Consider the following 23,426-nt stretch of genomic DNA (forward strand, 5'->3'; position numbering starts at 1 on the left):
AAAAGTAATGTCATTATACATAAAATAGATGGAATTGGGTCATTCACGAAAAAAACAGCTGCTGCAGTCAGGTGATATTAGTGAAGTTGACGGATATCTATGACATTTTTAAATTATACATATTTTATGTTTCCAGGTTGTTGCCATTATAAACTCTGGATCTTGATCTATATATTTCTCCTCTATATTTAAACTCCTTTGCCCCTCAGGCTTTCTCAGTAATTCCTCTGCCCAGAACGTAAGATAAAGGAGCTCCGAAACACCTACCTTCCTTCCAGGATTTCTAACTATAGTGCATACATTTGTCAAGCTGTTGCGGTGTGCTTTATTCTGCCAGATATATTAGGCTACTTTCACTGAAAATGAATGCAATTACCAGGGCATATTCATTCAGATTAACAACATTACCGCCTAGAAATGTTCCAACAAAATGCATTCCCAAGACCAATAATTGCCATGTATTGCACAATGTATAGTGATATGTTCTAGGTTTTACAGTGAAGTGGTAAACCGATTAGAAACCAAATCTGCTCATGTTCTATCTTTTTGTTTTAAAACTGCTCACATTGTAGTCCTCAATGGTCCCTGCATTTCTGTGCGTCGAGCACACCGGCCCTGTCAATATTTGCCACATACACTGGGACACAACTGTCTCTATTCAGGGCTGCTCCTTTCCCATATGTTCATATCCTTGGCACTTTCATATGAAGCCATTGTCTCCCCTGTCATCCATTAAAACCAGGACTGATTTATTCAAACCTTTCATTTGTCACTCGAGATGCTGTGCAATTAAATTGACAAATGAACTGCCATCTGGTAAAGTAGACTGGTATTTAGTCAATATTTCTACATCATCTCTCCCCCTCCCCTCTTTCTTATTCCTTCATGTTTTGCCCCTCAAAAATAAGGCTGGTTCCAGAGGTGGCAGTTGATGTCCACATGCATGTATTTTTCTAAGCCCTGCTCATCAAACTATCTCAAAATGGGGAGAGCTGAACTAAGATTTCAAATGAAATGACTGCACCTTCGTACTGGCTTTCTCGCTGACAGGAGTTCTGCTAATGTGAAGGCGTGTTTCCTGTGGACAAGTGCCATCTTTTATTTTTCTCTAATTAGAAGCTGTTCCAAAGACCCTTCCCTGATTGATAAACTACATCCAGGGCTTAAGGCATGGCAGTGGCCTCAGCAGACAGTCAGGCTGTTGGGAGAGGCTTCTTGGAACTCAAGCTTGTCCCGAGTTGCTCCAGAAAGACTGTGTGGGATGAGTCTCCTAAATGGACAGTTAAGTGCTTTATTTACTGAATATCAAATTAATGCCTTTCATGAGAATAAATCCTGTGCTATTGTCATCTTGTTACCTGAGAGATTTTCAAGTGAGTCGTGATGAACCGAGGGGTGTCATGAAGTGTTCTTCAGTATAAATTCTTCACTGTGTCCCAGCTACTCCTCTGGGTACGTCTGTGTTTTGTTTGATTACAGCGGTACAGCTCTTCAAGTTCCTTGGCTTTGAAGATTAGAACTGTGTGCACAGTAGGATGCCAGTTTGCTGTGGGGGCTTTCTAGGCATGAGCGAGTGACAGACGTTGCTGACTGTGCATTTAAGAGCAGGGGGTTCCTCAGACACCTCTCTCCGTTTGCCAGTCGGTCATCAAGCTTCAGGGTAGGCTGTTAAATGTACCAATGAATCTTTCAGTGCACATAAATTAATATGTAGATCTTTTGTGCCCTCCAATTACAGAAACACTTCATGTAGAATGCATCTTGCCTTGGACAACCTCCCTCTAATCCTTGTATTTTTCAATTCTAAGAGAGAGAAAAACACGAACACCAACGCTTCAGTTTTTAACCTTATTAAAGAATACAATCTTCCTTATTTGTATTCTGGCTTGATCAGCCCTGGGAGGGATTATTTCCATTGGTTTGTATGGGGTGGTACTTGTTCATATACAGTGAGGGAAAAAAGTATTTGATCCCCTGCTGATTTTGTACGTTTGCCCACTGACAAAGAAATGATCAGTCTATAATTTTAATGGTAGGTGTATTTTAACAGTGAGATACAGAATAAAAACAACATAATCCAGAAAAATGCATTTCAAAAAAGTTATACATTGATTTGCATGTTAATGAGGGAAATAAGTATTTGACCCCTTCGACTAAGTACTTGGTGGCAAAACCCTTGTTGGCAATCACAGAGGTCAGACGTTTCTTGTAGTTGGCCACCAGGCTTGCACACATCTCAGGAGGGATTTTGTCCCACTCCTCTTTGCAGATCCTCTCCAAGTCATTAAGGTTTCGAGGCTGACGTTTGGCAACTCGAACCTTCAGCTCCCTCCACAGATTTTCTATGGGACTAAGGTCTGGAGACTGGCTAGGCCACTCCAGGACCTTAATGTGCTTCTTCTTGAGCCACTCCTTTGTTGCCTTGGCTGTGTGTTTTGGGTCATTGTCATGCTGGAATACCCATCCACGACCCATTTTCAATGCCCTGGCTGAGGGAAGGAGGTTCTCACCCAAGATTTGATGGTACATGGCCCCGTCCATCTTCCCTTTGATGCGGTGCAGTTGTCCTGTCCCCTTAGCAGAAAAACACCCCCAAAGCATAATGTTTCCACCTCCATGTTTGACGGTGGGGATGGTGTTCTTGGGGTCATTCCTCCTCCTCCAAACACGGCGAGTTGAGTTGATGCCAAAGAGCTCGATTTTGGTCTCATCTGACCACAACACTTTCACCCAGTTCTCCTCTGAATCATTCAGATGTTGGCAAACTTCAGACGGGCCTGTACATGTGCTTTCTTGAGCAGGGGGGCCTTGCAGGCACTGCAGGATTTCAGTCCTTCACGGCGTAGTGTGTTACCAATTGTTTTCTTGGTGACTATGGTCCCAGCTGCCTTGAGATCATTAACAAGATCCTCCCGTGTAGTTCTGGGCTGATTCCTCACCGTTCTCATGATCATTGAAACTCCACGAGGTGAGATCTTGCATGGAGCCCCAGAGCGAGGGAGACTGACAGTTATTTTGTGTCTCTTCCCTTTAAGAGAGTGCTCCTAATCTCAGCTCGTTACCTGTATAAAAGACACCTGGGAGCCAGAAATCTTGCTGATTGATAGGGGATCAAATACTTATTTCCCTCATTGACATGCAAATCAATTTATAACTTTTTTGAAATGCGTTTTTCTGGATATTTTTGTTGTTATTCTGTCTCTCACTGTTAAAATACACCTACCATTAAAATTATAGACTGATCATTTCTTTGTCAGTGGGCAAACGTACAAAATCAGCAGGGGATCAAATACTTTTTTCCCTCACTGTATCTATATCCCTTCTCTTTATTATCACTGATGTAATGTGTTCATTATATGTGGAACCATTTACTTCTCCTATGAGCCAATGAAAATAGAGCATTCATGTTTTTTTCATTACATAAAATGAAACTGTAAAATGTAGATTATTGGAAACACCACTATCCCTTAAAGGCCCTGTTCTGTAATTCTCCAGAGGATACACACCGCTCACATCCCACATCCCAGCAGAGCAGAATCGCTTAAGTCTTTCAGTGCGATTTTTTCACTAAATGACAGAAGTGCTTTGCTCTACTTTACGAATAACATTACCGCCCACACAAGAGTAACCACCACAGGCTCGGGAACACCAGCGCTGGCAGAACAGCACGTGTCAGTGTCAGCAGTCTTTCGTTCTGACTTAAAAAAAAAAAAAAAATATTAAAACTCCACTATGTGGGTTAAAAAGAACAGGAGGGACAGCTGTTCCTGCTCGCTCAAGTCAACCCACAGGTGTCTGGTCTTATGGTGGTAACAGTCTTCATTTAGGAGGGGTTTTATTTCCAGTTCTGGTCACAGCTGCTGAAGATCTCAAGCGACTCAGAACTATCTGTGCTGTAATACCTGATCTCTTAAGACTTGTAGCAAATGCTTTATTTCAGCATTCTGCCTGTCTGTGTGGCACACTCTACTTCTACAATTATGTTATAACATTACACACTAAAGGGTACATTGTGAAAAAGTATGCTTTGCCCTACATTGTAATCAAGAGTACAGACACCACGACAAATGGGTAGCAGCAAACTAGTACAATCTGTTATCCCCTGGTGCCAGTAACAGTGCCGGTGATAGAGTTTAGGCTGCAAAAGAGAGTGGTGGATTATAGCATGTACAGGTAAGCTTTGAGAGTTTCAAATATACCCATGGTAGGCTGATATTACATTATAGCAGTGTTCTGTATGTGAAACAGGTGTAATGTATTATATCAAGGTGAAATTATATATACTGTCACACAGGCTTCCGGTCCTGATTTTATTGTGTTTCAGGGGTGACTGAGTTTATGTACTGTGAGAGTGTAACATGACCCCTGACAGTACAAGTAGGAGTTTGTTTGGGTTTGTAGGGGGGCAGTTTACTATTCGTACCACTGCTGAAGGTCATACTACCATTTCAAAGGGATTCTCTGTCTATGGATGTCCTGGAAGACAAGAATGAATTATGTATACTTCGAAATAAAGCATTCACTTTTCCCTTTGAAGGAAAAATAAACATATTCAGCACAGAGCTCGCCAGTGCAAAATGTTCTCCTATTCTCCTATAGAAGCATTTTGAAATATAGCATTGCTTTATCCCAGTATGCACAATATGGAAGTATTAAAGGCAATTTTGCATCATTGTCATTGAAAAAACAAAACTAACATTCCAGACACTATTCATGTTTTCGGTAGGTTGTAATTTATTCTGAACATGCTCTTGAAAACATTTAACATGTGCGGTCTGAAACAATAGACAATCAGTTGGAAGACTTTTAATTGGTCCTGTACAAACATGATTCATAATTAACTTCAGAAAACATTACACAGCAGATTCAATTGTGTACATGATATTTACATTTACATGGGCCACCATTGCTGAATATTTCAAGTGCTAGAAACTCTTTTGTATTCCTATTATAAAAAATATACTTAAATGTTCTCAAGATGTGAGTAGCTACAAATTAGCTTATGGTGGTGTGTTGGCTTTAAAAACATAGGACTCCGCTGCATTTCCTTGTGTGTGGAGTCTCCCTTTCAGAAACACAGTCTGTTGGTTGAGTTACAGTAGACAGTTCCGCACCCAGGAGTCTGCAGCATGTTGGCCTTCTTCATGCAATATGTGTCTCTATAAATCAAGTGGCAGGGAAGCCATCTTCTCTATGATGGCTAGATGATAGAAATGCAGGGCTTAACTGATTGTGATTGTAGTATCATAAACATCTGTTATTCTACACAGATTTCTTAGAAGGATCCCATGCAGGCAGCGGGGAAGGCCGGTGTGGCTCACATTACCATTTTTGACTCGGCAGCTCCAGTTGTCGTCCCGAAATAAACACCATTCCACGGCCTTATATGTCCAGCAGCTCCCTCTGACTGATTGTAGGGGGAATCATGTATCCAAACAGCATGAATCAGCTCAGCAGCCTCATTGTTGCTCTCTATCAACAAGCTGTCTCTGTGTGTCAGGAGGTCTACTTCTGCTTGCCATGCACGTCACAGAGCTCAACAGGGAGTGCCTCATACACCTATTCTCCTACCTGGACAAGGACAGCCGCAAGAGTCTCTCGCTCACCTGCCGTCAGCTGAGGGATGTCTTCCTGGACTCGGCCCTCTGGCCTCTGCTCAACTTCCATTCGCCTTGCGAGCTGAGGAAGGACAACTTTGTGCTGGGCTCATCGCTGAGGTATCTGTCCATCTGCTGGCATTCGAGCCGGGTCAAAGTGTGCAACATCGAGGACTGGCTGAAAACCACATTCCAAAAGGATATCTGCAGGAAGCATGAGACTGTCGTCAGTGACTTCTTAGCCAAAGTTTGCATCAAGTGAGTGGATTTGCTTTTCGTCTGCCGTGTTATTTTTTACATTCTTATCTGGACTAGTTTAGATAAATTCTGAAGATCTTGGATTTCTTTCACCGTTCCTTTTTCTGGAATACATTTTCCTTTAACATTAGAAGTGTTTCAACAACTTTCTCATTTGTAGCAGTTTTGTAAAATGTTAAAAATCAGGAGTCTCAAATCATACTTTTTGGTTGTAATCCTTTAATCCTCTTCAGTTGAAAGATATGATTTATATAGTTGAAAGCATCAAAATAGACTCCATCAGCTGTAGTTTTGGGTGCACCAGTGTATCTCCTCTCCCCACCTTTCCTCTAATGCTTAACAATGAGGTTGAAAAATGTTTATTCAAAGGTCATATTATTCCATATAGATTACTACACTGCCATGTCAGGTGAAACTTATCCTTTAAAGATGGATGAAATTATATTATATGCAGACAGATTTGAAGAGGCTGGTAGATATAACGGTATATTTTCATTATGAAAACATGAGTTAAAAGCTGTATGCTATTTAACTCAAGTTCATAGAATTATTTTATAAGAAAAAGGTTTAGTTCATTGGTCTTCTGTTTCACAGTGTAGACAAACTTTTATTTAGAAGAAACTGTGCTTTACATTTTATAAGAAGTATACAGTGACTCTATAATGCAGAAAAGAATGTACTTTTATTTTTTCCAAATAGAGGAATCCCCACAAGTGAGCTCGAGATTAAAAAGTAGCACCTGTCCCAGAATAATCTTGTCCGGGTTGCATTATTGGTCTGTCACTCATCCAATCACAGGCTGTGGGATTAAAATACACATCAACACTGCCTTTATTACAGAGCTCACATCTGTAATTTAACTTTCAGCAAGCTAGGGAGGTCTAATTTTCACTGCAAGGAGGGCAGGGTGTGAATTTTTGCAAAATATGCCTCTAAGTTGTATTTTGCTTAAACTGTGGTCATATATTAAATAGTAAGAAAAAAGCAAGAGACTGAATATTGCTAGAGTTTAGACAGACTGGAATGCTAAGTATTTAAATGCACAATTCAGAATCCTAAATACTCCACTTGAGTTGATTAAAAGGTGAATGTATTTGATGGACTTTTTAATGGATAGGATAAGAATAAGGAATTCACACTAAAGGAAATCTAACAAAGCATTATAACATTAGGGACCATTATGTGTTCTCCTCAAAAGGAGAACATAATTTAAACACTTTTCTACCTCTATAACTACATATGTTTCCCACATGGGGGGATGTAGTTAGAATAAATGTTGTTATCTAGATGTAATTAAAATAGATACACAAAACCTTTCCCCATCTTTCCTCCACGTGTATGGAAATCTATACTCAGAACTGCACTTTAGAGAACAAAAGACCTGCGACCTATCTCAATACAAAATATACAATCAAGATTTTAAAAACAATGTGGAAAGACTATTCAAAGTCTTGCATATTTTGATTGCCATGCTTGTCATAGGGCGAGACTTTTTATTTAATGTTCGTCCTTTATATGATCAGTGAAGATGTAAAGTGCACAGTGTCCGTGCTGTCACAACTGGGAGCTTTAAACACCCAAACCCGTGACTGGTCGAAAATGTGTTATTTACATGTGGAATTAAGATTACGTAATTTATTTTATGTAATCTGGAGCAGTCTGAGTGAATGACATGTTGTAGCTGCTGTCAGCCTCACATACTATCACGGTTTTAAAACTGTGTCTGCAAACCTTGTAGCAATATATCGCCAGCAGGCAGCAGTATTTCCATGGCAGTCCTGGTAAACATGATTTTATGTATAGTCAGAAAATGTAATGTATTTATTTGGTTTATCATCATCACATTATATTTCTGCAAGGGCTTAGTTAAAATGAGTAAAGAGTTTAACTATATACTCACACGCATGTACATGTAAGTGTGCTGATATTTGTGTAGTGCTTTAATTATACTGATACACAGCATCGGCCAGCTGTCTAAATATATCTTGGTTGTTAAAGATCATTTTAAAACATGACATTTATTGTTTTTGCATAGCCTTGGGATAGGTGCAGATGATGAAAGTGTGAACGCGTGTCATTTTGTTGCCTGTATCCCAAGGTGCCCCAATTTGCTGTCTTTGACGTTGTCTGGCTGTGGCCACATCGCAGACCGAGATGTGCTGCGTGTCCTGCAGAGCTGCGCAGGCCTGCGTTGCCTGCGTCTGGAGAACTGCGCGCGAATCACCGACGACGTGCTGCGTGGGGCGGCTGCCCACGGACACGGCCTGCGCAGCGTGCAGCTGGACTTCTGCCGTAACGTGAGCCGTGCAGGCCTGCAGCTGCTCAGAGACAGCCGCCCCGCCGTCCAGCTGAGCGCCGAGAGGAGTGCGGCCATGATCCCGGACAGCCAACCCCAGGAGAAAGCCAGCCTCACCAGAACCTTGCAGAAACTACTCCACTGTTCCTGAAGCCATGCTTTTCATTTTCTAAAAAGGCAGATGAAGTAGACCAACAAGTTATTACAAGGGTGGCCAAATGTCCCGGTCCCCCTATGGAAGGATTTATTCTGCATTTGGTCTCATTTTGTATTTTACTTACAAATTAATATTTATACAGATTTTTACAATTTCAAGTTTTGGTGATTCTGTGTGTGTTTTTTATTTCTGTGGTAATGGTCTGAGTGAAGTACATTACACCTCATTCCATTTATAGAGTTATGACAATAATAATAAAATAACACCCCTTGTTAATTCAAGTAGGTGACTGATAAAATACAACGATCCAGCTTCTCTCTTCCTGTAGCCCATGTTACATCTTGCTGTCCTATTGGGATTCCTAATATGATACTCCTTTGTGTGACACTGAGTCTAAAATGAAGATGGTCATCACTTCTGCTACTGCAGTTCCACCAGTCACAATTCTAGGATTTTTAAAAAACAACTAATTGTGCCAGGCCTAACTGACTTGGGGAGGAACATGTGTCTAATACTTTCCCCATTAGTCCTTCATGCACCAGGAAGAAAGGGATATTGACCATATGGCACTGGAGCTTTACAATTATTAAAGTGTAAACACTGCACAGGGGAAGGCTTTCAAACTGACGAAAGACCAACTATCAATACTAATAAAGACATACGGGTAAATATGAAGAAGCTGTTGACGTGTTTAGCTGTGTCCATCGTTATGGTTATTCTTGGGAATACAGGTTGCTCCTTGTGTCACCTGCCCGCTGTTTATTCTTTTGTGTAATTATGTGTTTGCGTCTTTATTGAACATTCAAAGTGTCAGTTGCATTTGTGAGTATTGTGTCAAAAGTTTAGAGGCCACACAGAAAAGCACCCCCATCATGTGAAAAGTGAGGTCTGGAATTAGTAATTGAAGTACGTACGCATGTGTGAGTTTCATGAAGACGAATGGCACAGCAGCCAAGAAAGTAGCAGCACACCAGAGAATATTATATAACCATGTGTCGAAGTGTGTGCTACTCACAATTCATGTTTGTTTTTCCTTTGTGTACATGATACAAATATGTGGCCCATTCTAAGGTAACAGCCATGTCTATGACAGCACGTACAACACTCACGAAGCGCACAAACTGAACACACTGGTAGATGCATGCTGTTTCGTTTGACTTTTTAAGGCGGTTGAATGATGTTATCCACTTGACTTGCGTAATCCAGTTCATGGCGGACGTAAGGCAGAGTTAACGTCGCTGCTTTCCCTGCACAGCCCCGCGCAGGCAGCAGTGCGCAGCCGCTCTTCCGGGCTTTGCGGCAACAGTGACCTCATGTCGGGCAGCAGCACAGGTTCCCTGAGGACGCGCTGGCCCGGCGCCACGGTTGTGAATAGAAACACTTTATGTAAGAGAGCAGGATATGGAAATAGGCTGGAGAAGAGCTGCGCGCTACACGTGACTATGCTATATTTGCTGGATTGCATTAGACAGCTCCTGCAAACCGAGGGGCCTTTTGCACCGAGCAGACATAACATCAGTGCTCTACCACGAGTCACCGGTGAAGCAAGACTAATTTTAAGCCTCTCTCTTTTTCGCATGCTGAATGGCTGCTCCAAAAGTCATCCAGCTTATACAATGTGTTATTTGAATTGCGTAAGGTTTTGAAACAGGGGGAGGAGGGGGGTATATGCGTGATCGTCAGGTGTGCAGTACATCACACGTGGTCCACACTAGTTTCTCTGTCGGCCTACGCGCTAAATGAATAGATAAGATCCAGGACAGTCATCGTTTTCACGTTGAATATCATCCATGTCCCGCAAGCCTCCTTCAACAGACACACATCACTCAGTGTAGACGCGACACAGGCACGACTTAATCCTGTAAGTGAGGTGAATATCTCAACACATCAACACGCACATGTATATATAGATGTGCAAATTGTTCTGGGGGAATTTCATATGCAGGGATATTTTAAATGTGTTTGTGGTGGCCTGTAGGAGAACCTGGAGTGTTTTTTTTCCCCCCCTTTTCTTTAAATCAGACTAGATTTGTTTTTTATTATCCCCCTTAAGCTCTGTGTAATTATGATTTTAAATATGAAACCCATTCAATTTGGACACATTGTTAGAGGCTAATTCATTAATTGAGTAGATGGTTGTGTGGGGTGCAAGGCCATAAGGTAGCGAAGTTAAATACTGACATCAGCATCAATGTGCTTGTTTATCCTTTGGAAGCTATTTTAAGAAACTGTAAATGTATTGCAGTGGCATTCCTAACCATCTTCAAATTGGCCTTTATTTACTGATTCAAAAACAACGACATGATTTTATGCTACAGTATTGTTGTACAAATCATTTTGCATTAGTATATTAAAATAAATCAATACTACCTTCAAACCGCTTTACACTTTTTTCTTAAATACACATATTTGTTAAGGAAACTATAGCATGAGATGCATTCCAAAACATCAAACACTGACCCACACAGCAAATTGCAAAGTACAAGCCAGTACTTAGTTGGTTTACAAGGAGTAGAAGGCAGAAGCCATAGGTACACAAAATGTACTGAGGGTAGGTGTCTTTGCAATTCTTGATTATAGTTGGGGCATGTTTTGATCTGAGAGGGGCCAAGGTCAGGTCTTTCTAGAAAAGTTTTGATTATGGACTAAACAGTGGGCGCAGTGTGGATGCCATGTGAACACTAGTGTTAGCTCAAGCAACTTGGCACTGCATCAATCATTACTAAAGATTGTTACTTCGTCAAGACTCTTGTTCAAGAAATACTAAAAACGTCCACCCTGCATCTGCTTTGGATAGGAGACGGATTAACATTTATCTTCTGGAGACTCCAGCACAATCCCTGAAGCGGGAAACCCCTATCTCTGCAGCGCCAACACTACTACACCCAATTTACTATTGGCACTGTGTGTCTTGGGAGGGTTTTGGATTTGTTGCTGAGGTAACATTGCATCAACAGTATTGCTGCATATCTGTCTCTGCCCTGCACAGTTATTAAAGATCATGGTGTGACTGAATATATACATTTATTTTTATTATTCAATTTACACTTGCATCACATGGGGTTTATAAATTCTTAGATTAGGTTGTGGACCCCCCCCCCACCCCTTCAGTTTCATGTAACCCTCAAATTTTTTGTGTTATTATTTTAAGGAATACAATTATATCGACTATATTAATAAGTATGGAGAATTTGTATATGGATGCATTTGTTATTAAATCATTGTGATTTGTTAATTCTTTTTAGATAGGAAAGTGACCTATTTATGATATCCAGATTGCAAACATTTCGGGTTTATTCTTTTAAAATATTTTATACACTGAGAAAGATGGTCTATCTGTGTGAGACCCTGCCCTCAGATGTACCCCTAGCTTTGGCCCCACCCCCAGACAGGTATCTGCCAGATGGTGGTAAAGGTGCTGCAATGTGCCCCAACTGTCCTCCTGTTAGATAGATGTGGACAAAAGTATTGGTACCCTTCCACTTTTTTAAAAAAACTCACAATTTTCTCTGAACTAAGTAGAAATTGACAAAAGTGTTTGGTATCCACCACTCTGTATTTCACATTCAATAGAACAAACTTTGCTTTTGATTTATGACGTAACATATTACTTTAAATAGTAAAACAAATTAAAATGGCATGGACACAAATATTGGGACCCTTAACCTAATATTTCGTTGCACAGCCTTTGGAGACACTATCTGCAATCAAGTGCTGTCTGTAGCTCTGAATGAGATTTCTACACTTCTCCACTGGTAGTTTGGCCCACTCTTCTTGAGCAACCCACTCCAGTTCTCTCAGGTTTGATGTGTGCCTTTTCCCAACTGCAAGTTACAGCTCTTACCACAGGTGTTTTCTTCTCATCCATTCTTGGTTGCATTTTGAGGTATGTTTTGGGTCATTACCTTGCTGGAGGACCCATGACCTGTGACTGAGACACAGCTTTCTGACACTGGGCTGTACAATTCGCTCCAAAATGCCTTGATAGTCTTTTGATTTCATCGTGTCCTGCACAGATTCAAGGCACCCAGTGCCAGAGGCAGCAAAGCAGCCCCAAAACATCACTGAGCCTCCTTTGTGTTTCACAGTAGGGATGGTGTTCTTTTCTTTGAAAGCTTTATTTTTTCCCCTGTAAACATGGAGTTGTTGTGATTTACCAAAAAGCTTGACTTTTGTTTTGTCTGTTCAAAGGACATTCTCCCAGAAGGACTGTGGCTTGTCCACATGCATTTTGGCAAATTCCAGTCAGGCTTTTTTGTGTTTCTCTCTTAGAGAGAGGTCTTCTACAATGGAGCCCTCTTTCATTCAGACAGCGATGGATGGTGCAACTTGAAACTGTACACCTTGAGCTTGAATGTCGGCTTGGATCTGTTTTTGAGGTTTTCCTTGGTTCTTTCTCCACCATTCGAACAATCATTCTCTTCATTCTTGGGTCAATTTTCCTTTTATGGCCATGTCCAGGGATGTTGGCTAAAGTCCCATGGGCCTTAAACTTCTTAATAATATTTGCAACAGTACTCACAGGAACATCAAGCTCTTCAGAGATGGTCTTGTAGGACCATGCTTGGCTATTACCTTCTTTCTAACCTCCTCAGACAACTCTCTGGATTTCCTTCTCTTTTCCTTGTTCAGTGTGATACACACAGTGACACAAAACAGCAGAGTGAGTACTTTTCTCCATTTAAACTGGCTGAATGAGTGATAATGCGATTGAAGACACTTGTGATACTAATTAAAAGAGAATGGTCTACTTGAGGTATCATTACAATTATTTTTACTTCTTGATCAATAATAGTGTCTAGGTCATTTTAGAATGTCTTAGGAATAAGCAAGAATTCAGTTATTTATTTTTGTTTTTGTTTTTTTTGCTTCCACTGCAAACCAAAGACATGCATGTATGGATGACAAATGGTGCATTATTTGAATAAAATGCAAGGGTACCAATACTTTTGGCCAGGTCTGTAGATAAACACAAAAATGTAATATACAAACTGCAAGGCTAGATATGTAAAAATGCATTGTGTGCGCGAATCATGGTAACATCTGACTGCTGCATTTCGGTGGAGTTTTTGAAGTGCTTTATTGTTGGTTTGTTTTAAATGCTCTTTTAAACAGAAAACAACAAATAGGCCATTAACATGTTGATTTAGGATAATTGCATACAGTTGCATTTTGATTATATGTGCATTCTAATGTGAGTTGTGAAAAATATAGCTTTTACTTTTAACTTTAAGATTTTAACTTAACTTGGAAACAAGATACTTTTAAGTTGTTGTGAGGTTATTTATGATTTTTTATGCCAGTGGTAAGTGCAGGACTTTGGCGCACATATCTGAGGTAAACATTAACTTAACCTTAAACAAAATATTTAGCTCTTCTGTTGCATCATGTTACACATTTAAACCATTTATTTTAGGCTATTACAATTTTACTCTTGGTTTATTACAATTTTGAGTTCATGTAAATGCTCAACTTAGACATGCAAAGTTGGTTGAATTGTTGAATTTCCTTAAAATAAGCGGTTTAAAAACCAAAACAATACTAATTTAAAAAGGCCTGAATGTATTTTTCCATCAAATAGAATTTTAGTTCTTGTGTGTATATATATTATTTATTTTTATTTTAGCACATCTCAGGAGGGTTATGGTACACCGTGGTGGAAGAGTGTTTTCTAATTAGTGGACCTTATTTTGGCTGATGAAACTCCACTACAGAAGTAAGTAACATTTTCATTTCAAAGTCTGTTACATTATAACAGTTTCATGGTCTTCTGACTGCCAGTAAATTGGAATTAATTGTAAATTATTATGTCTAGCTTTCTATTAATCAATAGTCTACTTAAGTGTAACGGATATTGATAAAAGCATAAAACATGACAAGATTATTATGCTTTAGATCGTGTTTTATGGAAACTAAATAGTGTTTTAAAGCAAAACATTATATAATGATGACAAATATACATAAAATGTGTTGCTTTGTTGTGGTATTTGTATTTTTTTATTTGGGGTTCATTGTGGTTGCAATTGGGTTATTTTACGTGACTAACAGAGTGCAAGTTAATATGCTTGCAACTATTAAATATAATGTTTTCTCAAAATGTGCAACTGAAAAGGTTTAATTCCGGTGACTTTCCCCCTCTCTTATTACAGTGAAATCCGAGTTAGTCGCAGTCCTTATACCAGGCTTGAATCGGATTTAGCACTTGGATTCAGCGGATTTGTTTGGCAATTTACACCGTGTAACAAATTTGTATTTTATTTCTGTTCCTGGGTAGTAAGTGTTATTTCCTAATTGCTTATGCCTCGAAAGTATAGAAAACGTCTATTATTCCCCACAAACTTTGCTTTTGTGACCAGGACAGTGGTATTTTGAAATGCAACTATTTCCAATGAGGAAACGGGCGCCTTTGTGTCTTTTCGTTCACATAAAGTCAGAAAAAACAACAACATATGCATATGCATGTATTTATACTAAAGTAATAAAAAAATGACTACAAAAGATTTAGAATTTAGTAGTTTTTCGAGATTTATGATTATACTGTAAATACAGTATACAGTTGCCGTTTCCTCATTGGAAATAGTTACATTTCGAAATATCACTTTTGGTCACAAAAGCAAAATTTGTGGGGAATAATAGACATTTTCTATACTTTCAAGGCATAAGCAATTAGGAAATAACACTTACTACCCAGGAACAAAAATTGTGTTACATAGTGTTATCGATGATAGTACGGGTGAGCTGTTTTTTACATTTGCCAATACTACAACACTTCCACCGACCAGTGAAATGTACATGTGGGCTGCCTAGGCTCAGTTTACTTTGGTACACATCTGTTTCAGTTACCACACCCACTGAATTCAGTGTCCAACTAGGGCATCAACCATGTGATGTAGGAAGTCTTGCAATTTGATTAGCAATTAGTGGAGGTGGGCACATCATCAGTGGCTCTGTTGAAACACTGTTGCCAACCTGCCTCTTATGCATTACAAAATGCATAAACTAGTGTATGTAAACACTGCATAAGATTATCCCCCAATAAGATTACATTTCAAGCAGTGGAAAAAAAGACAACATAACACTTTTTAACAACTCATACCAAGGGGAGTTACTGAGACGCAGGAACTGCAGAGATCAATGAGGAGCGGGCTGATTAGACAATGCAGCATTTTCCCCAGAAACCTGAAGAGGACAAATGTAAGATACAAAAATACTAAACATTTCATAGATACAGCTTTAGTTTTCTCTCTCCACTGAAACACGGGGTGGCACTCCCGTTACAATTCGCTTTCAATTTTAAATCACTCTGCAGAAGGCTTGATTATAAAGACCATTGTCCAGCTGTTACATATGGCAAAATCGTGACAGCAAACGACTGAAGTATTAGATCGATATGCCAACCGATCTTTGAAATAACATGAGAAATTAATTCATTACAGCATCATCCGAATACACATCTATTTTAGATTAGGCATATAACACAACACATCTGGGAATCACATTCAAATTTAAACGAAACGGAAAGATAACTCGCCAAAATGAATTTAACCAACTGCTTTACAATGATACATTACATAATTCTATCTCCAAACAACACAACATTATGCAAGGGTGGTACATTTAGGTACAATAGAATTTATAAAAAAAAAAAATACAAAATCATCAGTGATTGTCCCGCATTTGCCATGGTTTTTCTTCAGGGAGTACCTGCGCCTGCGCACTTCGCACTCTGCTTTCGCCTACACCAGTGCCTGGAATACAAATAGCAATAAGTTCTGGGTGGTGACTTTTTAAGACTACAAACCGATGGATCATTCAAAAATAGTGTGATGTGGCAATCGAACGTGCATAAAATGTTATTTTGTAATGATTTTTGTGACTTTTCTATTTTTTCTCCATTGACTTCCTGCAAAGCAGCTCCAGAGTTGCACCCCGGTGACGTCACGGCCTATTTTTCGATCTCTGATTTGTGGTTCTAGAATGAGCTGGACATGAAAAGCTCACTCCGCAGAATGTTTCCACTTGGAAATATGGATTTTCGGTGGAGTTCCCGAATCATGTAGGCGATATTAAATTCAGCAGAGATTCTATTAGGCTTTAATTCAGTTACCCTTTAAAAACTAAAACAATTGAAACCACCAACTCTTAAACACACTGAAGCTATGAATTGCATCATTCCTATTTTACAGCGCAGATACAACGTTAATATAAACAATTTATAATTGAAAACACAAATGCACAAAGATATAATGCAGAATGTAAGCATTTTAAACTATATTTGAAGTAAATAGAATGAAATAAAAAACAAGAAACATGAAGGCAAAGGCGAGAAAACACCCACACTTACCGAGCCATTCATCTAGTTATGCTTTAAAACCTCAGTCTGGGACAGCAGGGAAGCGCTTTTTTAAGTAATCTTGAATTAAAGTTATCTTTAAATTAAAATGAAAGTTAATTTTAGAGTTTAATTATTAACCCAAACTCCCAAAAACTCCGCCATCCTCACACTTGCCATCTTGCAAATACGCGTGTCAGGAGGGGGTGGGCGTGGTCTCCCAGGGACTAGCGCATGTGCGACTCTGTATTGGGGATCTTGCAAAATATTTTAAATCGGGTTATTTGTGCTTGGTAACACGTGTTTGACTGTAGAAGATAAATACAGTATAGATTTTTGATTTATGTATGAAGGTTTCAGTACACTATATATAGTATTTACACTTTTTGATGATTTTACAATGAACAACCTATCTTTCATTGTGTCATTGAAGGTCATCTTGATTTTAAAACATTTCCTGCCTGTAATAGAAGGGTGGTGATTAATGAACAGCAGTAAAGTACACAACGTTTACATCGACCTTTGACACCATTTGTCTATGACAGAGCAGAACAAATTGCAAATATTTAATCATATAAGCATGCAAAGTCAACAAAAGGGCTACTTTCCCATAATAAACACACAGTGGGTCATCTAAGGATCTCCCCAACCATATTTCTTTTAATAAAGGGCCCTATAGAATTCGAAAAGCTTAGAATGTAGCTACACCCAATTATAAAGTATAAGAACAAAATTTAAAAAGTAAACTACACTAAAAAGAACTGTGGGTGGATTCACTGTGTCGCAGGGGCATTGTTTCTTCTTTTTGAAATTACATCAACATATAACCAGACTATACATGGAAGACCAACTTTAGTGTAGTTTTTATAATCAATTGACTTGTGAATGGGATATGCATTATTTGTGTGTTAATGACACATATCACACTATTTCCAGGAAAGCAAGTCTGGTGATGGTTGTGATTGGGCAAAATGAATGCTGACACTGCATTGTAGTAAATAACCCAGTGTGTGTTCCAGAGAGATAAACGGGATAAAGAGATCTAGCACATGAGTGAATAAAAACATAAACAAAACTAAACTAAAAATTAAACAAACAAATGCTAAAGCTTTTTCTTTTCAACCCAGAAAAGGTGGATTACATGCAGGGCATCAGTGTGTATCAATAGCATACACAGATATCATAGCTACTTTAACACTGCTCAGATCTGCACTGTAATTAGGAGAGACTTGCACATAGTAAAAACCGCATTCAACTGGATTTCTAGACAGCATCACGAGCAAGATCTTAATTCAATATATTTTTCTCAACCAATGTGAAAAATAATGGAGCCTGAGGACAAGATAAGGCCATTCATTCACTGGTATTCACTACTTAGAACAGGAACTTTTCCTTTTAATTTGTGTCAGGCCAGTTTTGAATCTCATCTGGATTGTGAAGTACATACCAGTCCCAGCACCCCCACCCACCCCCATCACCATCCCCCACACACACATAATTGTGTTCATGAATTAAATAACTAAAATGTCAGTGAGTGGATTATGTGTAACTGGCCAAGCATACTTTATGTAAAGATATGTTCCATTTGTAAGTGTCTTGTTAGTGACAAGCACATTGTGGGTTTTATGGACAATGCTAGAAGATTGTTTATGTCCAAACCCTAGCTGTGACAGGTCTTGTAGCTAATCACTTGTCACAATTACATTGCAACTTCTGAAATTTAAAGAGGAAAAAGCTTTTAAGGGCTCAAGACAACGCACACAAATCTCAGGATCTGAAGTTGTTGTATACTACTGACACCGTTTCACATTTCCGTACTATAAAGTAATCAAAAATTTGGAAATCTCACTATTTAGGTCCCAATTTGATACTATGGACTAGTGTGAATTTTATTTAGGGTCCCATATGGGGAGAAAAAGAGACAGAGAGGTTTTATGGACAGCGTTCTGGTTGCAGCCAAATACTCTACACACATTCTGTCAGTGTGAGTGGGTTTCATGCTGGCTCGTGTGCAGACGAGATAGTGACACTTTGACTGGAGAATGTCTGTGTGGGTGTGTGAAGGGGGAGTAGGTGGTGGTGGAGGAGAAGAGTTAGAAAACAGACAAATACACATCAATTCTGTCAGGTTTCAAATGAAGCAGAGTATTGCTGGAGAGAAATAACTTTGTTGGCATACAAAGAACAGGTTTAGAAGTAGGCATGGCCTCTTGGATTACTAGGGGTATTATCAGGTATGTTAAAATTAGGTGTCATGTCTCACAGTTCAGGTAGGACCTTCATACTATGATGGCTTTCAATGCACAAAATGTAATATATATATATATATAGTCTAAATACATTCTGTATTCAGAATTGAGTATAGTAACTTTTACTTACTGTGTAATTTGATGTTCTGAAGCTACCTCTGGATCTTAAATTTGTGTATTAATCTCAAAATGTTCCTTCCAATGGAGGAAGGAGGTTTTTGTTTGTTTTTAAAGTTTCATTGCACAACTGTCTCTCTGTTTGTCTTTATGTAATTCTAGCCCAAGTTGATTCTGTTTAACAGCCTCCGCTAGCAGTGTGATTTGAGATTCGAAAGCCTTTAGCAGGCAGGCCAAAAACTTGTCTGAAATGCTAATCTTAATAGCTAACACACGCAAGCTTTAGGGGGCTTTATTTTTTTTGGAAGACCCATAATTTTCCACTGCCAGTTTCCCTTTTTCACCACTATTGTTTTTTTTGCTTTCCCATTTTTGGAATGGCCCTAGCATGGAAATTCACTCTGGTATCATTTCTTACAGGCGATGAGGCATGGCTTTTTCTAATAGACCTTAAATAAATAAATAGCAAGCCAATAGTCAAAGCTTCAAATTCTCAGTGCAAATAGCATATTTACCACAGATACATTTAGGAGCATCTGCATACTGAACAACTTTACTGGCTGTTTGAATGGGATGACTCATTCTAACACAACAACGTAATAACAGTGCCTTTCATTTGAATCTCTCCTAACATACTGATCAATACGGTATCTTGAGTGCTCTGGATTTAACCCATATCCGGATCTTGGCATAATGTAAATTTAATATACATTTAAAAATAGGGTAAAAGATTAAACATTATTTAATAACAATGAACTATATACTCTGCTTCATACATATACACATGTCCTGGATCATACCTGCATTCAGAAAATAGTTGGCACAGTGGAGTTCATTCAACCTGGATTTAGGATCAGCAAGAAAGGCCTACAATTGTGGCCCTGCATATGTTCCTTAAATCTGTATAGAATGTATATTCTCTGATTTAGGAGTGCCAAAATAATTGTCACCCAAGGCCAGACATCTACCACATACAAAATCTATATCGTGCCGTCCTTCGATATTGAGCTGGTCCTTTTGTAATGTCATGTGAAGGCCCGGGTCCAATACCCACTTCCTTAAAAGTATACTTAATTAGCAATAGGAACCAAAAACATGTCTGCTTCACTTCCCATTAAAAAGAAAGCTAAAGACCTATCCTCACTTGTTTTGTCTTCATTTAAAAATCAGGTCTTCATGAAGAAAAAAAAAAAACTGGAGAAATAATAAAGAGACTTCTATTATGTGATCAGATGTTTATGTGTTTAGTCAGCCTAGCACAGGAGAATTGTACTCACATGCTGCTAACAAAGCAACATAGCCAGTTGTTGTTGAGATCATCTGAAAAGGACTGTCAAAATACAATCATGTCTCAGACAAGTGTTTTTCCACTAGGAGTTGAGGAATGCAAGGTTTCCTAATTAATGGTGGTCTCAAAACCTCCAGTATCCACATGCAAAAAATGGTTTGTGGTTGTCAGTGACAACCTGCACTGGTTACCTTTTATGGAACAATGTAAGCCAAGGAAAGGACATTCACTGAACTAGAAAGCTTGGGTGGGGGAACCGAGTGAAGTCAATTAACCAGAAACAAAATCAAGATAACAGCCCCCCTCAGCTGCAGAGCTGGCCTCTCCCGTGACATCTTTTTGTGTCACAACGCCTGTGTTATCAGTCAGACTGCAACAAAGAATGTCCCAGTGTCCGTCCCAGGGAGGAAGATAAGAAAAAACACACCTTAAAAAAGCAGGAGCTGCCTTGTTGAACATGATAACGCAAACACAGTTCATCACTGCAGAGACAATTTAGCCAAATCGTGGAAATGAAAAAACAGATGCATGTTGCACATTTTAAACACCCTCTTTTTTTAAGACTTTGGCTATTATTACTCAGACTGTTTTGTGTGTGTGTCTGTTGTCAATGTCTCAGTGGAAGGGAAGTATTGCAGCCTTAAAAGCAAGTTGCACAGTGATGAGCAGTAACATGGTGTTCTTCCCTTTGTGTTGCTACAAGCACAACATCTATCATTTCTCCCTCAATAGTTAACTCCCTCATAGCATTTTCATTTTTCACAGTAAAAGTCTGTAAACAGACTATTTCTATGGGGCTTCCTCTAATGCAATGGCATTTCCTTCTTCTGTGCCATTTTGACTGGTTTGACCTCTTGCCTTGCCTATTACTTCATGAGTTACTATGGTTGTTTTTCCAGTTCAGGGATGTAGGTGACAATAATAAACCATAGCACTAGGGTTCAACAGGCTCAACTGAGAAGCTGTCCTCACTCCACTTGAACCAGTAATACAGTTCAAGGAGATATCTAGACAATATAATGAGATGGACTTGAACATTGTCCTTTAAAGACAAAAACTATGTTAACTACATACAATTAAACGTCATATATGTGTATTTTGAACAGTAATAGCAGATGTGGAATGCTGTATTGTTTGGAACTACTGGCTTTATAAAAGGAGATTTGTCACATTATGTGTGATTAACTAAGCAATGTTTTACATCAGCCTTCATCCTGCTGCTGTTTCAGACACAGTGATTGAAGAAAACTTGAAGCCTAGCCTACATAACTGTCACCACATTTTATTTGTGTGTCAAAATTAATGAACAATAATCAAGATGAAATACCAGTCACCAAGAACTGACATAACACCTTCAGATTTAGCATGGCTGCCTTTTCTTTTTTTTTCCCACAGCATACTCATCACTTTATTAATCTGTTCTAAGGTTGATTTCCTAAGCTTTGAACTACATTCATTTCTTGTTTTCTCTTTTTGTACCAATCTAACAGGATGGCTGCAGATGTTTAGATCTATGAATAACCCAGAATGCCATTTGGAAGCCTTTCTTGGTGTTAGTTAACTCGGCTTCCCTCAGTGTTAGTAAACTCAGCTTCAAGTCCATGTCATTGTAAACATGTCTTTACAACATGTTTCTTTATTTAGAAGCTTAAGTTTAAATTTAAAAAGTCATTTATATCAGCCCTGCAGAACAATAAAAATGAAATACCTAAAATAACTAAATACTCATGATCAATTTTAAATGTTAGAGAAAAACTAAATCATTCAGCCTCTGTATAGCCTACTTATCTAACCAGTTTCTCAACCAGATGTGTAAATGGTCACGTTTCAGACATCCCTCTTGAAACAAAATGCTTGAGTTATTGAAATGCTTACAAGAGGCAATAGCATGAACCTGCAACACGTCACTATAGATAGAGGGGAGTCTGGCAAGTAGAACTGAGAGACTGGGAGCTGACATGCTCTCGCCTACAGAAGATGAGCTGATTGAGGCACAGCAGAATATCGACAGTAGCAAAATCCGAAGAATTAACATCTGTAATGATTGTGTAAAAAAAAAAGCAGCGTCTGTACTGTGAAACTATAAATATGAAACTCAGCTGTGGCTCCCTGCCTTCCTAATAAGGTTACCAATAGTAAGTGTTCACAGCAGCATCCACCCACCACGCAGTTAAAGGTCGTCACGTGTGGCTCCCAGCTGCAACAAATGCAGCTTTTATCTTGGGTTGCTTTTTCTTTTTTTTTCTCCACTGCACACACGTACATTTAATGTTCTTTCCTTGTGGGGGATTCATCAGGTGTAGCAGTTTACGTAAATGGACATAGAATAGCGATTTCAATGTGAAGCCATCTCGACATTATTGAAAAAGCAGGATGCAACACCAATAATAATAATAATAATAATAATAATAATAATAATAAAATGGATAATAACATATTTCATATTTAGGACATAAATTGCTGCAACGTTTCGTTACCATGATCTTTGTCAGGTTGCGTTTGAAGAAATCTGAAATGGATTGTATATGAAATGTCCTAATGCACAGGGAGGAAACAAGGAGAGGCTTAAGATAACAAATGTAATCTCTACATCAGAGATTTGGTGGGGCCCTCTGTGGTCAAAATGCTGATATTCTAGTCCCCAGGGTTATCAATCCATCAATAAATGAATCAGTCATTCTATCTATCTATCTAATGTGTGTGTGCATGTTTATAATATTGTATATTAGAAAAAGCATCTAAATATTACATAAGAGTGGTACATGTAAATGTTATATTCAGTTTCTTATCCAACTGCCCTGCAACGAGCATCCCATGTTTATAAGTAATGAGCCATAGTCACAAGTGTGAACTGCAGTAATTCGCCACCTCCTAATTGTGGTAGTGTGGTTTAAGATTTGTTCTAATCAGGGTCTGTATAATAAGCTCACCACCTCCGCCATTAGCTGAAAACCAGGTCATTAAAATCCCATTGGATTCATGAGTAGAACTACATTTTTATGACCTAACTGAAACATTTTCTCTTGATGGGCTGAACATCAAATAGTACAACCCATTCTGTGAAACCTTTTGCACTAAGAAGAAAACCGTTCTTTGAAAAATTACGTTAAAACAGACTTCATCTGTAGCAAG

General features: G+C 38.9%; 1 protein-coding gene across 1 annotated transcript; it reads left to right on the forward strand.

Annotated features, from left to right (window-relative positions):
• The first annotated feature begins 5,443 nt into the window (after nucleotides 1–5,443).
• Nucleotides 5,444–8,618, forward strand: fbxl22 (F-box and leucine-rich repeat protein 22). Its single transcript, XM_066701791.1, has 2 exons — nucleotides 5,444–5,855; nucleotides 7,954–8,618. The coding sequence occupies exons 1-2, from the start codon at nucleotides 5,521–5,523 to the stop codon at nucleotides 8,300–8,302; spliced, it is 684 nt and encodes a 227-aa protein (XP_066557888.1). The 5' UTR covers nucleotides 5,444–5,520; the 3' UTR covers nucleotides 8,303–8,618.
• Nucleotides 8,619–23,426: the final 14,808 nt, after the last annotated feature.

The sequence above is a fragment of the Amia ocellicauda genome, chromosome 4 (assembly GCF_036373705.1).
Source record: "Amia ocellicauda isolate fAmiCal2 chromosome 4, fAmiCal2.hap1, whole genome shotgun sequence".
Lineage (NCBI taxonomy): Eukaryota > Metazoa > Chordata > Actinopteri > Amiiformes > Amiidae > Amia > Amia ocellicauda.

Coding starts and splice junctions, on each gene's coding strand:
- fbxl22 (XM_066701791.1), top strand. CDS start 5,521: ATGCACGTCACAGAGCTCAACAGGGAGTGCCTCATACACCTATTCTCC. Junction 5,856..7,953: donor TTAGCCAAAGTTTGCATCAA/GTGAGTGGATTT, acceptor CTGTATCCCAAG/GTGCCCCAATTTGCTGTCTT.